Genomic DNA, 16,549 nt, shown 5'->3' on the forward strand with positions numbered 1-16,549 from the left:
GAAAGAAGCTCGGGGGCTCAAGAAGTCCGAGGCAGAAGGCAAAGCTCTCGAGGGGGGCTCCCTGGCCAACCCCGATGAGTAACACGTGACATTGGGCAGCTCCCCCGCAGCCTTCATTGGTCACCGGTGAAATCATCGCTTACGATGTGGATTTAGCTCCCCCACAGATGCACAGGCTGGATGACATCATTTTGCAGAAGGCCCCGTGGTTCATGATGGGAGGTGCGGAGAAGGAGCCCGGCCCCCACCCCGACAGTGGCAGCGATGTGGCCAATGAGAGGCCAGCGCCCGTGCCGGCCAATGGGACCCCGAGTAAATGATGTCATGCAGCAGCTGCTGCGGTCCTGATGCAGCGTAGGCGCACATCATCTTCATTCTCGCCGTCTTCACAGCTAAGGGTGACATCAACAGCTGGTGAGTGCGCAGTTCTGGCACTTTATTATCATTGGTTGTAGTGTTATGATCACCGTATCTGCTCTTTCATCAGCTTCTTTCTCTGCCTTGCCTTTGGCGGCATTTTGATAAAGATGTTCACTTACAGGCGAAGAAGCAGACATTGTGGGTCAGACGCGTCCTAAATGAATAATCTCAAATATTAGGAACAAGGATGAGAATAAAGTAGAAATGAACAGATGTCCTGAACCAGGAAGGACAGCGTACTTCCTAATTTGAAGCGCAAGCCCACTGACCATAAAATGTCTTGTAAATTTGAGCATCATCGAGAGAAATCTTGAATGAAATGAACAATGAATGAAGTGATAGACAAAAAGTATGTGATATCAGCCTTCCAAACGGTCAAGAGTTGAGACAATTATGGAATCAAATTAGTGCTACATGCAAAAAAAAAAAATAAAAGATTTATATGAAACTTTAAAATTTGTATACGTGAAGAATAGACAAAACTTTTGACATCATTGCGCTTCGGGTTTTTTTTACATTCCTGATTTTTTTTTTCACTTTTGGCACAAACCTTTCGAGCAGTTGGCCTTTTTTTTTTTTTTTGTATGCCATCTTGTTTTTTGCAGTGACTTTTGGTATAAACCCCACGGGTTGTTTTTTTTTTTTTTTTCAGGAATAGATCCTCATTGGCTAATGCCTTTTGACTGACAGCCCTTCGCCTCCGTATGTTCTGTTTTTGCCGCCGTGTGAACATGCGTCTTCTTTGGGAGTCAACCCATGTGGCCAGCACAGCGAGTGGCTAGCAGCTCAACAACTATATTTTGGCTCACTTCAGTTACATTGACGTAACGTACCCGTCACATGTGTTGCAATATTGTGCTAGTGACATCATAGGAGCATACAGCTCCAGTTCATCAACAGCGTTTAGCGCCTCTTACACGCAACTTGCTAACGTGTCGAGCTTCCATAATTCATCTCTGAGCACTGACCAGTACGGCTTAAAATGGAGTTCATCGACACAATTATGATTGATTGCAGTCTTTCTCCAGTCTTGGGACTGACTTGTCCTGATTTGTGCCTCAACTTCCATGAGTCTTGCTCTAATGTGCACAAATGTTTTAAAATTCATATACATTAGATAATGTTGAGATTTTGCAAGCTTTTTTTTTTTTTTTTTTTTTTACCAAATACTTCTTTGCGGCAATTTGCACAAAAATTGAAGAAACTTATCCCTGACCTCCGATGACAAATCCAGTTATCCAGCTGCTGTTGGATCTGTTGATGTAATATGATGAAACCTTTTTGTTTTCACAGTCTTAGCAACGCTCTTAGGGAAACGGCAACTTCAATGTGAACAGCCTTAAAAATGAGTTTGACACCCAAACTATGTATTTTTATTTTTCATTAGTTGAAATCCAAACCTTTTACATTCGTCTTATCTATCAATCTCTCTGTCTATCTCTGTCTCTCTATCCATCCATGTTTTTTCTTACCTCTCCCAGATCAAATTAGATTCTGGGACAGAATGAGGAGTTGGGTACATCGTAGGTGTACTGTATACTTTAAGGTTACTTTGGCACAGTGGTGCAGCTGTAAAGCGTTGGCCTCACAGTTCTGACGTCCTGGGTTCAATCCCATAAACCGCCCTGTGTGGAGTTTGCTTGTCTTCCCTGTGCCTGTTTTTTTTTTTTTTTCCTCCGGGCACTCTGGTTTCCTCCCACGTCCTAAAAACATGCAACATTAATTGGATACTCTACTTTTGCTCCGTCACTGTGGCTGTTGTCTGTCTCCATGTGCCCTGCGATTGTCTGGCAACCAGTCCAGGGTACATACTGCCTCCTCCCCTTTGACAGCTGGGATAGGCTCCAGCGCTCCGCAACCCTCGTGAGGATAAGCGGATCAAAAAACGGATGAATGTACTGACTTAGCAATGTGGTTTTTTTTTCCCTGCAGGATCAAGTGTGGCAAGAATTCTTACACACAATTCAGCTGCAGTCTATGTGTGGGAATACGCCAAAGACCTGTGGCTCAACCGGATAGAGGTACGCTTGAATTCATTTAATAAGCACTTCATTAAGGATTTGAACAGAACCAGAAATAAGACCTTACGCCTGCTTTAGTATCCCTTTATCCCCAAAAGTTTTGGATTGGAGTTTCAGTACCAATTACTTTTCAAGTTCTCCATGACCTTTCTTCAAGACACCTAATAGATAATTTCATACTCATACTTGGTTGTTTGTAGGAGTGTTAATATTAAGTTTATTTAAAATGCCATTTCATCAATAGTCATTTTTACGTCTCGCTCATTATTACTGAACCTTTAATCTATTATTTTCCAAACCTTAAAATCAGTTGGTGAGACTCCAATAAGCATTGCAAGTTTCTTTTTGGTTTTAGGCCAGCTTCCAATGTTTTCTTTTTCATCCGCCCAGAATGCCAGCTTATCATGAAAAAAGGCACATCATTGTATTGTACTCTATGAAAAGGGGGAACGTTTTCCTCACAAAAAGAGAGCACAAAACGTGATTTTCCTCACAGTATAAACCACTGCTAGTATTTAGAAACATTATATCTGGCAAGGCATTGAGCCTTTGCATGTTCTCAGTACTTCAAACATATTTAATGTTGAAAAATAAGACCTAAAAATGACTGGTTGCACTTCCAAAAATTAAAGATGCACTATAAATGTGTTTGAGAGGAAATTCAGGTCCAACACTAGAGTTGAAAGGTTGATCGATTTTTGCAAAAATTTAAACCAACTAACACGACTTATTTGAATTCCGTCCAGTCTCCGTGGGGCCGTTGTGGCGTTTTGGATCTGCCCATCTGCTTCTATGGCTTTATGGCTCCTTATGTAATAGTATCTAATAATATTGAACCTGACTTTGGTCCGCCAGGTGCGTGGTTCTTTGACGTCTTCTTCCACGACACGATGACGTTTGCAGGTGGGTCTGCCTTAAGACTTTTCACTCGCGTTTGTGCACAGCTTTCATCTGACTTTTTGCTCCTCTCAGCCCACAGAGAGAAGTTGCGAGAACTCCCCCTCGTGTCCTTATTATGCTCCTGTATTGTCCAAAACGCCGCTGACTCCACCGCTGCCAGTGCAGAGAAGGAAGGCCATTTCAAAGGTCCGCTCAGTTTGAGCCTCACAGCCTGAGGTCACACTCACATGACTTCACGTAACCCTCACCCTAACCCATTCGCCCAGCTTCAATCAAGCTTTTTTCATTGCCATAAGTGGCATTAAAAATTGTTCTTGACTTGTTGCTTGCGTCGTAGTATTAGAAGGTGCGTGTAAGCTATCTGTCCTGTCGTCTTGTTTTTGTGTTGCATGTTTATTTGCTTTTGACTTGGATTGTAGTGTGCATTTGAGTCATACCTCACAGCAGTTTGTGTTGAGCAACTGAATGGCGAGAGATTGCTTGCGATTGCGGTTTCTGATTGCTCGTTAATGCGTTCCGGGGAAGCATACTTTTTTTTTTTTTTAATCACAGTAGCAACAAACGCTGACTGAGAGAAATCGCTTTAATCTGACTATTGGTCAGGTAATAGTAATACCTTGGATTAATGATCACTAAAAGCAGGGTCGTGGTACTAGGCCAAAGCATTACAAGCATGCTTGATCATCACCGTCATCATGAATCCTCGTTTTCAAAGCATAAAAGTGAGTCAAGATGTTTAGCAGGTCCGTGCCATTCACGATCTCAACGTGATGTTCATCGTGAAGTTCTTTCTTTCCAAGATACTCATCTTAATGTTGCTCGCAGGTGCTAACAAGGGATCCAAGCAGCAGAAGATGTGAGTGCTGTTTTTGCTGTCATTTGTCCGTAGGTACCGTGGACCTGAAGCTGGGCGCCATCCGCCACTTGGAGGTGACGGAGGTGAGCGGGCATGCGGGCGGCCGGGCCTTCCAGGTCATCCTCAAGCCGCCCAGCTTCGGCGATGTGCCGCCAAAGGCCATCATGCCACCTCATCACAATCCCCCGCCGGTGGAGATTCCGAGCAAGCGGGATAACCGGGATAACCGGATAGCGAGGGTCGGTTGAAGCCTAAAGCGACCAAAGTTTGGGTGTGGGTGACTGAGCTCCATGTTTCCGTGTGGTGTCAGGAGGCGGAGCTTCTCAAGCAATTGGCAGGGAGAAGGGAATCCAGACGGCAGGTCACCGACGACAGCCTCAGCAAAGACATCAAACCCTCGGCAGAGGTAAGATGAACTCGGTTTCCTTTTTAGAGTTCGCATTACCTGCTGTCATTTATCAGGCATGTTTTCCTTCGCCACGTAGAACATGGAGAGATTTGAGGTCGGAAGAAGACCGCTGATAACAGCTTGTTGAACGGCGGGTCAGGCTTGCCATCGGGCGTATGGTCAATTATCAGAGAGCGAGGTTACGTCCTCTGCCTGGTCAAGCCAATCTCCTAACCCAATTTTAAAAACGGTTTGTCCTTGAAAATGGTCCTTCCCTGCTTGAGCTTCCACCAATGTGTTCGTACTGTTAGAGATAAAGTTAGCGGCCCGGATTTACCCTCTCGGCCGTCCGAACCTCGTCCATTCTGGTGGAGGTGATTCTTTAATGATTGGGCTGAGTGAAAAGTTCTACAGTGGTTTCAAAAATACACTCAAACAGTAAGAGTGGTGAAGGTTCAGCGCTCAGGTCCTTCCGCACGCAGTTCGGTCGACTTTGGGTGGAAAGATCCCAGAAGTCTTTGGTTATTTTATTTTATTATTTTTTTTTTTTGTAGACACACCGTGCACACACCGTGCAGTCTTGGACCCGTCCTTGCTTCGCCACATGTGCGGGTACATTTCTTAAATTGACTCTGATACTCTCATCGTGCCCCAAGAGTCCGCCGCTCCATTTTCAATGAATTGGCCGACGCAGATGTTGGCCATTCGCAGGCATCCGCCTCCGCGTCTACCTTATTGAATGTGCCAGTTCTGGCTACAAGAGCGCCCACGAGTTACCGCAGGTTCTGGGGCACAGAGAGCGCACCCAGAGTGAACTTTCCAATTTATCTGCTGCCGGTATGTTGTGTGAATATTTTGCAACTACTACTACTTTGTCCTCTATTTTTTGGGGGGATGGTTTTACAATATTTTAGTAGCTCCTCCCTTCTCTCAATATCTAAAATGTTTGAATCGTGTTGAAAGTGTGGTTAAAGACCTAAAAAAATGCAAGCGATCAAAACCTTCCTATGGTGTGTTTAATTGGGATATTTCTACAGCATAGGGTAAGGGTTTCGCTGTTGGCACGAACGGTTTGGAGCCCCGAGCCCTGCAATGGCACGCTGACTGTAGTCAATTTTGATTCAGTCCGAAATGAAGATTTTGTGAGTTGTGAAATTGAGCATTGTGCTCTACGGGCCACGGTCTAGTTCTTGTCAGAAGGACAGACTCTGGTAAATACTGTCCAGTTTTGCCGTGGGCTGGATATCCTTGTGCAAATGTTCCCATCCGCGCAGTAAGCAGAGGGTGACGCTCGTTCCAATCGGCAGGTGTCTTGACCGCGACGACGCGTCTGAAGGATTGATTTCAGCGTCGTCCGCTTCGAGTGGGACAAAGAGGAGAATTTCCAAACGTGAGCTTCTCCGAGAAGAGGAAGCAAGACCCATGGAGCGTGTTGGCCTGGTTTCCGTGCCAAAGGCAGTTCTGTGGGACAGTGGTCACTGTTGCCACCTCCCGCCAACAGAGGGCATGACAGCAAAGGCAGCGTTGCTTCTATGTGTAAATAAAAATGTGAACCCATACTAAATGTGTGTTTGTGGAGTTCCCGTTTTTTTTGCACGCTATGTATCGCTCTTTCCAGTTGGCTTGGCTGGATTGATTAACTGATTTCTCGGGTTTCGTGGGTAGGTAGAGTTGTCCAACAGTCCAATAACAAAAAGAGTAATCCAAAAAGATATTTCTATGGAACGCACGCACTCTTCATCCCCTCCTCGAGCCCTCACCTTACCGTGGTGGAGGGGTTTGTGCCCCCCAGTGTTGTCTGGGGCTGCACACCCCTGGCAGGGTCACCACCCGTGGCAAACGGTTGCTCGTCGAGGGACTGGACAAAGTACGGCTCCATAAACGTCGTCGATGATTCAGAACATTTGATTTTGGCTTCCCTTGCCCGGATGCGATGGTTTATTCTGATTCCTGATGGATACGCCTTTGCGTCAAATCATGGTTGATTCACAAACTTATTTTCATTGTATTTAAATGTCATCACAGTTTTGGGATGGGTCGGCTCCACTTTAGAGCGCTTCCTTTCATTTTAATGGATGATTTCGGATCCGTATTTTGAGTTCCAAACACGGTGATTGGGCAAATTCAACTCCTCAAATCAATGTACCATTACTACTGTGGTACTGTAATGGGAACTTCAGCGGAGGTTTACGTGAAGTGCATCGTGCAGTGCGCATACGGATGTCCAGCAATGAGGCCAGTGTTTTCTTTTCATTCAGATATGTTTATTCATGATATTTGATTTCACACAGTAAGAATACAAGTGGCTTGTGGATTTGGTCAGAGCTGTTGTCGCTGATGATGTCTGACACACGTGCATCCGACGGCGACAAGGCGTGGCTCCAAGCGGTAGTGGTAGCGGTGAGCGCCCCGTCGCTCTGGCGCTCTGGGCGTCTCGAGGCGGCGCAGCAGCAGGACCTGATGCAGGATGGGCCGGGACTCGAGCCGCCGGTCCTCCACGCCGTTCGAGTCCAGACAGCCGTGGAACACGCAACGGGCCTCAGACACGGGAGGGAAGACTGAAGCGTCCTGGGACACGCTGATTGGCACATGGCAGATGTACGACACGCTGTCACCAAACGCCCTCTGACCTCTCAGCATACATAGGTGAGCTTTTGAGTGTCTTCCTGTCTGTCTCTACTTGTGGTTGCAATGTGTTCTTCTGACAACTGCGAGGGTGGGACTGGGGGGGGCACATGTCCCCTTCTGATTGCTATATGACCCGAATACATCCCCCTCCACTTTTGGCGTGCACAGTTAAAAATAAGAAAAGAAAAACTCAAGTCTGATGACTAACTTGGCAAGGCGAACTCATTTTACACATCAGATGTGGAATTGCAGTGATGTGCTTCTCACGTAAACACAGTGTACGTACATCTATGTCTTGTATGTTTGAGGCTGGGAACCACTGGGAGCAATGTGAATTGTGACTCCCGTGGAAATTCGGAAGAGTCTCAATCCCCACCCGGCTAAACACCAGGCGTGTGTTAGATGGAAAGCAACAGAACAATATGAGTACATTTCTCTCTACTTGGCTCGATAAGTCATGTGGGATGTACTCAACACTAGTTGACTCAATATAGCTTCATAATATCAGTGGAAATAGTTACATCATTCTATTTTAGGGGTTAAACCAACCCCTGTTTTTACAATGCCGAGCCAGCCCTAACCAGCCAGGATCTTTCAAGGAACAGGTAGCTATGTGATGCCTGCTGTAGTCTTCAGGACAAGAAGAAAAAAAAGAGCAAAAAATGGAAATTCAAAACACAATGACTGTACTGCCTTTTCCCTCCTGAAAATGTCATGTCAATATTTGATCATTGACGAGATGCGGCAGTTATGTCTATAACTCTTGCACCTCTGTCTTTACTGCACAAGACAGTCACTTGGCGCGCTTGGCTCTGTGTTTTTCCTAAATAACTACATGTGGTCCAAATGGTCATCTTTGATTTGTGGATGTAGGAATTACTCACAATGTAGTTATTTTTCTGTGATGACCTGAGGCTCATCACAGAAAAACAGTGGGAGTTCTGTTACTCATTTTCTTAAAAATATCATGTAATGAGTCACACATTAATATTGAGAATGTACACAGAAATTACAAGCAACATTTTCTCTGACCTGAAGTAAATCCTGTGGGATGATAAAAAAAAAAAAAACAAAATCTCTCTCTCTCTCTCTCTCTCTCTCTCTCTCTCTCTCTCTCTCTCTCTCTCTCTCTCTCTCTCTCTCTCTCTCTCTCTTCATTGTTCTGCTTCTCACTACACTAGAGAGTGTATGTATATACATAAAGAGGGATATCTCAGCACCTAGTTTCCATGTCCTCCCATTCCAAAATCGTATCTGTGCCTTTGCTGCCTGTTGCCTGTTGCCTGTCTGTGCTTGCGCAGGTTTATGTGGGTGTGTGCACTTGTGCTCGTGTGTGCGTTCGTACTTGTACGTCCACGGCGAGGTGGAGTGATTGTGCAGCGGTCGGAATGTTTTGGAAGAAACAAGGACGTCGAGGTTGAGCTCCAGGGCGACGGTTTCGATCGGTGCCTCCCGCGTTTTGTTGTGCATCTTCAATGACGATTTTGATTGGCCGTCTGCTTCCACTATGACCACGCCTTCCGTCATCACCACCATCATAGTCGTCACCACCTGAAAACATCACATGACTCCTCAACATGCTGCTGATTATACTTATAGTTGGTGTCTCAGCATGCCGATTATTGCTGATGCTCAGTATGGATGATTGCATAGCAGAGACCAAACACAATGTTGCTGCGGTGGAGAGGGCGCACAGCACCATGTTCTTGGGAATGGACGTCACCGAGGACCTCTACTGGACCAGCAGCATCTCATCGCCGGACCACCGGGCCCCTTTCTGTGCTCGGTCTACAGAGGCACCATAGAGAGCATCCTTACCGGCTGCATCATTTTGCGCGAGGCAACCGGCACCGGGTCCGGCCGCAAGACTCTCCATCGCAGAGTGATGGCAGCTAAGAAGAACATCAAAACTCACCTGCAAAGACTTCCTTTTAGGGGGGAGGCCACCCACCCATGTCACAGCCGTGTCAATCTGATGCCATCAGGCAGGAGACTGTGGAGTCTGCTGGCCAGGTCCAACCCAGTTTTATGCTTCAATCTATCAGGAAGTCAAACTCTCGGCCAGATCTGCCCTCTCTAACTTCTTTTGGTCTGTGTCCGCCTGAACTATGAACCCCCACGCACACACACACGCACACACGTCCACACTAGCCGACACTACTGTCCAATTTGAATCGGAATCAGCTTTCTTGGTCAAGTGTGTAAAAACACACGGGGAATTTTTTCCTCTGCAGTCGGTGCTTCCCCTGGTACGACATTCAGAACAAAGAACAACAAAGCAACGAGAACAAAGAACAAGAGACATTTCTATGAATAGGGACTATTCCTTTTTCAGAGTCCTGCAAGATGTAAACTCTTCTTCATTTAAAACTGGTCAAAGATAAGAGTGTGTCAACGTCTCAAAAGGGTTAGGCTTGTACAGAGTCCCTTTACCCGTTGGCGGTTCCTGTTATAAAACATTGCAATCACGATTGCACAACAGGAGCAGTTTAAAGTGACCAATCGTGGAATAGTCTACAAAATCAATGACTAACACTAAGACTTATTGGGGGCGGCACGGTGACCGAGCCGGTAAAAGCATTGGGCTCACAAGTCTGAGGACCCGGGTTTGATCCGGCCCCGCCTGTGTGGAGATTGCATGTTCTCCCCGTCCCTTTGTGGGTTTTCTCCGGGCACTCCGGTTTCCTCCCACATACCAAAAACATGCAACCTTCATTGGCGAATTGACAATTGGACACTCTAGATAAGACCCGAGCTGTGATTGTGAGTCTCTGTGTGCCCTGCGATTGGGTGGCAACCAGTTCAGGGTGTGCCCGTTGACAGCTGTGTTAGGCTGCAGCACTCCCCGTGACCCTCATGAGGATAAGCGGCAAAGAAAGTGGATGGACGGATTGATACTGATTGGACCAGCAGGATGAGAGTGCGTGTCCCAAAAATGCCACAAAAGGCAGAAAAATAGTGGGTTCGCTGATGAAGACTTTAATGATTTAATTGCGTTCTTCTGTGATGTTACGCTGTGGACAAGCCGAAAGGAACTTGAAAGCCCTTGAATGGCCAGAGGGTAAAAAACTGTTTGAATGCCTGCTATTTTTGTCTGCCATTGATCTGTGGCGCTTTCCCGGCGGAAGGAGCTGGAAGAGCTGGTGGCCGGAATGTGGAGGGCCCAAAAGGAAAATGTCTTAATGTGCCTTAGGAATCACACGACGTTGCGCACGTCTCCTAATCTTTGATATTTGTACATGGAATTTGAACTTTTTACAGTGTATATACCGTAACTTTATTTAGCTTCTTTATACTAATACTGTAGCACCCTGCGCCCGAGTACCATTGTTTCAATCCTCTGAAAGTGCTATGCATATTGTTGAATTGACGACAAAAGTACCTAGTATCTTGTACATTCGCCAACATTTGTTTTGCAAGTGTCACGTGACTTGTTTGACTCAGTTAAGGCCCACAAGCTAATGACACTTAAAACTGGAACTCAAACAAGACTAACCAAACTGAAACTAGAACTCAAAAGTAGCACCTAATTGACAAATGATTCATACCCAAATCCAAAACAGATAATGCACCATAAAGGAATGCTTGATTCAGCTCAAACATATGAGGAAATCAAACCACCGTAAAACGGAATTTCTCCTGATAGCAACCAGGTCTACATGATTCAAAATCAACACCTCCTCTCCTCTGTCTCAATATGTTGCCCCTTGGATCGTCCCTTGAGATTCTGGATCGGTTCATCCGACTTTCAACCAGCAACGTCAAGCGAAACAGTTCATCGTCCACAGTCTCAATGCATCCCTGACGTATTTTTGCTGGACTTTGTTTTTTTTGTGCTCCCTCGTACGTCCCTCTTTAAACATGAGCTGCTGCGGAAGGCCCCTCCTTCCATCATCATACACTGAATTTAATTCACCCTCTTGCTTGAAGTCCAGTCCCAAGTGCACTGCTGCAATATCTACCTGACCTTCTGCTGTCGTCAACCTCAGATCCGCCTCCACATTTGAGGATTTTGTCTTTTTGATGCACGGTGTCCTTGAGAACCTCACGAAGGTGCTTACAAAAAAAAGCATCATCATATTTGTCTAAAATACAGCTAAAAGATGTACCGAACGTAAAACCCAACTACAGAATGCAGTAAAACCTGCTCAATCAAAAAAATGTTTAAACGCAGCTAATAGGCGTACGATACAATTTCTACAAATCGCATTTTTTTTTTTTTTTTTTGAATAATCCCTGCACAAATGCAGTAGTCTGCGGAACTTGCAGCGGTGCAGTCACCGGAATGAACTCGTCGTGACCGGTCACCTTCAGCCAGTTACGAGCCTCCGTGCCGTCGACATCGGGTTAGCCGGGTCTTACCGTCACGATGGCGCCGTTTAGCGTGGAAAACATTCTCGTCGTTAGGTGGAATCTTCCCCTGTCGTTTTCGGGGCTCCTTGGGAGTTGAGGTGTGCGAATGAAAAGACCGTGTCATTCCTCCGGACCTTTATCCTGATTCGTGGGTGCTGATGTCATCTTTTAACTTCCTTGCAAAACCGCACGGGTCGACCAGGCGTCGTGACGAAGCACGACGCTCGACCCACTTTCACACAGATGAAAGGTTTTAGGTCAGTGTTTGCTTTTCATCTCATCAGGTTCCGGCTCAGGATGAAAGGACGGTGCCTTCCAGAACCCCCGCAGACAAAACCGGCTTACTTCCACAGCTTGGGGTCACTTCCTGTTGACGTAGCATTGGGTAAGGTGCTCCACTCCCAATGTGTATTCATCGTACAGTGATGCAAATGGTGGTTTGAGCAATGTCCCGTTTTTTTCCAAAGCTTTTTGTGCATTAAGTTCCAAATGAGCAAGAAGATTCATCGGTTTGGATAGGAGATACGATGTGACGCGATGTGATGGAGAACGTTGCACGTGTGCCACGGACCTCAGTAACTGTCTGTATGTAGGATGGTCAGGAGAAAAATAGGAACAGACATGGTTGAGCACAAAACCAGAACACCTTTGTGTATTCCATCATCCATCCATTCACCAACTGATGGTCGAGCGATGCAGAGAAGGTTGGTGCTTGACGCAGGAAGTGAAGCGTGTCAGAGTCTGACCTGGTTTACAGTGACTCACTTGAGCCGTATCGCGGCTTCATCGCATTTTCAGGTTTTTTTCCGCCCACCTTGCAGCTCGATGCGCTTGTAGACAACTTGAATGACTTCCATTTGTTCAACGCTGCTGCTTTCAGTCATCACTGAATCCAAAAACATTGCCTTCACACGCATCTGATTGTTGACTGACGTGTTCAACAAATCAACATTGAATGAGTTCATCATGCTTTCATGTCTGCTCAGCACAAACCCAATTCTAAGATGAAACAGATCAAAACAGAATACTGAATGAGTTGCAAATCATCGTCAATATATATTCAATTGAATACACTACAAGACATGATGGGTCATGTTCAAACTGAGAAACGTCATTGTTTTTGTAACCCATTCCCAAAAATCTGGGTCAGGTGGCAAAAACACTGAGAAAGTTGAGGGTTGTTCATCCAACACGTGTTTGAAACATACCACAGGTGAACAGGAGGCCGCCACTATTGGCCTGGAAAGGAGCTCAGTCTTCCAGTCACAAGCAAAGATGGGATGAGGTTGACGTCTTTTTCAACAAGAGCGTGAGAAAATCGTCCGACAGTCGAAGGAAAATCTTCCTCAATGTGCAACTGTGATTTGCACGATGTACAAATGTCAATACAACACATGCATGTATAGTGTATAGGAATTGCAGTTCTTTTTTAACTTAGCCAGATCGACGTATTGTTTATCTTGTCACTGTGCATTGTAGAGTCAACAATCACCTCCCGACCCCTTTCTTTCCATCCATCCATCCATTACTTCTTAGCCACTTACTCTCAGGAAGGTCAGGGGAGTGGAGCCAATCCCACCTGTCATTGGGCAGGAGGCAGGGTACACCCTGAACAGCTTGCCAACCAATTGACATCTCCGTACAGGGCACTTAACCACGCCTCCTGAAGTGACGTCACGCCACGTGCGCTGACCTCAGACAAACAATAAGCAAAAATATCGGCGCGGGAAGAAAAGACTAGAGCCAAACTGTCCGATTTACCGGCTGATTTCTCACTCGCATTCTTAGCTAACAGTGAAATATCGTTGAAAAGCAGACAGCGGGGCTTCAAGTATTTCAGCGAGCGCTATTTCAATGGCATCTACATGCGTATCGACGGAGAAACCATTCGATATTAGCGCGAGATCTTTCCGGAGTCAGAGGAAGACCGAGAAGCCACATAATATGATATATTATAACCCAAAGACGAATACACGAAAAAACACATAAACTCACCACAGATCAAGTGTGTCAATCATTCACACGTAGCTATATTATGCAAGCGAAGAACTGCTCATTCATCTATATGAGACATGTATTGAAAATCAAATATAGGACTTACCTTCGTGCAAACATATCTGTTCCGGTTGATTTTAGATTGATTCAGTTGAACATGCGGTCTTCCACAAAGTTTGATCCATCGAAGACATTTTTCGTACACTGTCTTCTCACAATCACACCTCGGGACAATTTAGAGCGTCCAATTAATGTTTCCGGGATGCGGGACCAAAGCAGAGTGCCAGGAGAAAACCCAGGTAGGCACGGGGAGAACATGCAAACTCTACACAGGCGAGGCCGGGAAACATCCGAATTGTGAGGCCAACGCTCCACTGTCCCGCCCTTTCTTTCAACTAGTCACATATCTTCCGAACGGTTGAATAGTAAACCTTTGCATCATCCGCACGCAGTTATGCTTTACTGAGAAATGCTATCACCCCAAACTAACAAGAACCACAGAACAATAGACATTCAATAAATGGGAAACTATTCCTCATAATTGTGCCAGATGCAGCATCTTGTAGCATTGAGAGCAGTTAGAGTGCGTCCACGCCCCACATTATGTTCAGCTTGTACAGAGTGCCCTTAGCTGTTCGCGCTTCACCGTTACAGGCCAGTGCAACGGCAATGGCAATGGTGCAAAGGGATCAGGTTATAGTGATGAATTGTGCGATAGGCTACAGTATCTATTACTAATACTCATACAGTGTCCCAACAACAACAACACAAGGGAAAAAAAAAAAGTGGGTTCGCTTATTAAGAATTTCATTACTTCATTGCAAGAGTGAAAAAATGTTAGAATGCCTGCTAGTTTTGATTTGCATTGATCGGTAGTGTCTACCTGACGGAAGGAGTTGAAGAGCTGGTGGCCAGGATGTGCCGGGTCTGAAAAGATCCTGCCCACTCTGACCCGAGTTGGAGTGGCATGCAAGTCTTCTGAGTGGGTAGGACGATGCCGACACTCCGTTCAGCGGTTTTGATTGTCCATTGCAGTCGGAGTTTGTCCTATTTTTTGTGGGAGCCCCGAAGCAGACTGTGATGGAGCTACACAGTACTGATTAGATGAGCCCTGTGTAAAACTGGGACAGGCTGTGCTTCCTCAGAAGCTGCAAGAAGTATATCCTTTGTTGGGCTTTTTTGAAAATGGATTTGATGTTTGTCTCCCACTTTAGGTCCTGTGAGACTGTAATTCCCAAGAACGTTTGACACAAGACAGATGGACAGCGTGAGTGGCAGCTGTGGTGAAAGAAACCTCCTGAAGTCGACAATCATTTCTACAGTCTTTAGAGAGTTACACGCCAGGTTTTGTTGGCCAGCGGCAGAAGAACCGCTCAGCATTCACTGTTGGCATTTCTTATCTCTGGTCCGCTCCTAGTGGTTGAACCGTTTAGAGCTGAAGTAGACTAGAAACAGATATGTCATGTGGCTCAAGTTGTCACGATGCGGGGCTCAAGGGTGGACCCAAATGCACGACTCCAGAGACAGCAGACAGTACAGAGGAAACCTTTATTCGGTCCGAGGTCAGGTAGACAGTCCAAACAATCCATAGTACCAGTACGAACGGGCTTACGAGGGTGGTCAATGAACAGACGTGGGTCGGTCCATGGAGGTCAGAAGTCGAGAAAGCAGGAGTGCGGGAACGAGGCATGAAGAGCAAGGATCTAGCGGAGTATCTGTCGTCCCCCGGGTCCTATATGTACTGGGTCTAATCAGTGGTCATGAGGCGCAGGTGTGTACCTTCAGATTAGCTGGCCACGCCCAGCCCTGGCTGGAATCCAGGAGCATGACACAAGTGAACAGGGGGGACATTTACAAGCGTCACTCGTAACTACTAGACAGCAAACTTTGAAGTATCTCCTCTGGCACGTATTGTACGGGCTGAAGCCAGTTTTCTGGTCAGCGAGCCCACTAGTGGATGAGTGGGCTCCCAAAATGGCAATGGAGCTGTCACATTTGCCATCATCTTTTTACATCACGCTTCAGGAAACGTGATTTTTTATTTATTTTATTTTATTTTATTTTTTTTTTGGGGGGGGGGGATTACTTTGATCGCTACCTGCACACTGCAATCAGAAATGAGGTTGTTATTAATAATGAACTCGCAATTGCACTGAAAAGCCAATGATGGAATGACGGCACTCAGTACGTCTGTCGTGGGTGACGGCTGACTCATGTCGGAAAGCCCAAGTGGGCGCGTGGGCTTTTTCTTTTGGTCACACAAATGCAAAAAATGCTCACAACTGAAATGGTAAAAGAGTTTATTGCCATCTCGACTATCCGGATCTAAATTGTTGTCAGCACATTTTCCAAATTTTAAACATTTTTTTGAAGTATTTAGAAACAGAAATTGCTTTACATGGTCTTTTGGGGTGATTTAGTTCGTGCAGGAGGTAAAACAGAAGGTGGCAAAGTAGGAGGGGACGCTAATATTGAATGAATATTGTTACAAGTGTGGGACTTTCTTCAAAGACGCACAACACTCACGACTCAAGACCCGCCAACAACTTTTGTTCGATTAAGCGGTGCTGATGGCTGATGAGGTTGATGGCAAGCAAAGCGGGTAGCAGGCAGGCGAGGGTTAGGGTTAACCCGTTCCAGTTCCGTCCACTCACACAAAGTCATCATGTCCTGTCTCAGTCCCTTGGGGGATCCAATCATAGGGCCCTCATCCTCCAATATCTGGCTGCAGCTTTTGAGAGGATCTCTCACACCATCCGATCATCCCCCATTGCCATGACCCATACGCCCCTCCAGTTATTCAGTTCTTAGCTGTCCAGCCGCAGCCACTTTGCTCCATCATATCACTTGGTAACATTTTCTATCAATTCAAGGTAAACTTTCACGGATGGCACTAAGCTCTAACAGCCACCAAACCCACCACTTCCTTTTTGACTGTTCCTCTGAATACAGTTTTTCATTGTTCTCCAATTCAACAGCGATAAAACG

General features: G+C 45.9%; 2 protein-coding genes across 5 annotated transcripts; one reads left to right on the plus strand and one right to left on the minus strand.

The window, feature by feature from the left end:
* Nucleotides 1-1,213: 1,213 nt before the first annotated feature.
* LOC133498043 (stathmin-4-like) lies at nt 1,214-6,134 on the plus strand. Its single transcript, XM_061814431.1, has 7 exons — nt 1,214-1,244; nt 2,353-2,441; nt 3,297-3,344; nt 3,414-3,527; nt 4,231-4,436; nt 4,508-4,603; nt 5,893-6,134. Exons 3-7 carry the CDS (start codon nt 3,332-3,334, stop codon nt 5,899-5,901), a joined length of 438 nt encoding a protein of 145 aa, XP_061670415.1. The 5' UTR covers nt 1,214-1,244; nt 2,353-2,441; nt 3,297-3,331; the 3' UTR covers nt 5,902-6,134.
* Nucleotides 6,135-6,897: 763 nt separating this feature from the next.
* il17a/f1 (interleukin 17a/f1) lies at nt 6,898-15,540 on the minus strand. 4 transcript variants are annotated; one of them, XM_061814108.1, is made up of 5 exons: nt 14,445-15,540; nt 12,775-12,923; nt 11,576-12,565; nt 8,559-8,764; nt 6,898-7,163 (listed from the first exon to the last, which is right to left on the minus strand). In XM_061814108.1, exons 3-5 carry the CDS (start codon nt 11,606-11,608, stop codon nt 6,905-6,907), a joined length of 498 nt encoding a protein of 165 aa, XP_061670092.1. In that variant the 5' UTR covers nt 11,609-12,565; nt 12,775-12,923; nt 14,445-15,540; the 3' UTR covers nt 6,898-6,904. The 4 variants fall into 4 exon arrangements, with proteins under 4 accessions (XP_061670092.1, XP_061670094.1, XP_061670095.1 ...); XM_061814110.1 differs by lacking the exons at nt 11,576-12,565; nt 12,775-12,923; nt 14,445-15,540 and adding exons at nt 8,913-9,001; nt 9,129-9,451; XM_061814111.1 differs by lacking the exons at nt 11,576-12,565; nt 12,775-12,923.
* Between the last annotated feature and the right edge of the window lie 1,009 nt (nt 15,541-16,549).

Source organism: Syngnathoides biaculeatus, chromosome 3 (genome assembly GCF_019802595.1).
Source record: "Syngnathoides biaculeatus isolate LvHL_M chromosome 3, ASM1980259v1, whole genome shotgun sequence".
Classification (NCBI taxonomy): domain Eukaryota; kingdom Metazoa; phylum Chordata; class Actinopteri; order Syngnathiformes; family Syngnathidae; genus Syngnathoides; species Syngnathoides biaculeatus.

What these genes read in the sequence shown, in the direction of transcription:
- LOC133498043 (XM_061814431.1), top strand. An exon ending in GAAGGAAGGCCATTTCAAAG is followed by an intron (nt 3,528 to 4,230) that starts GTCCGCTCAGTT and finishes ATTTGTCCGTAG; the next exon opens with GTACCGTGGACCTGAAGCTG. An exon ending in GGGATAACCGGATAGCGAGG is followed by an intron (nt 4,437 to 4,507) that starts GTCGGTTGAAGC and finishes GTGTGGTGTCAG; the next exon opens with GAGGCGGAGCTTCTCAAGCA.
- il17a/f1 (XM_061814108.1), bottom strand. Translation starts at nt 11,608, where the DNA reads ATGTTTTCCACGCTAAACGGCGCCATCGTGACG. An exon ending in TAAACGGCGCCATCGTGACG is followed by an intron (nt 8,765 to 11,575) that starts GTAAGACCCGGC and finishes TGATGTTTTCAG; the next exon opens with GTGGTGACGACTATGATGGT. An exon ending in ACCTCGCCGTGGACGTACAA is followed by an intron (nt 7,164 to 8,558) that starts GTACGAACGCAC and finishes TGTGCCAATCAG; the next exon opens with CGTGTCCCAGGACGCTTCAG.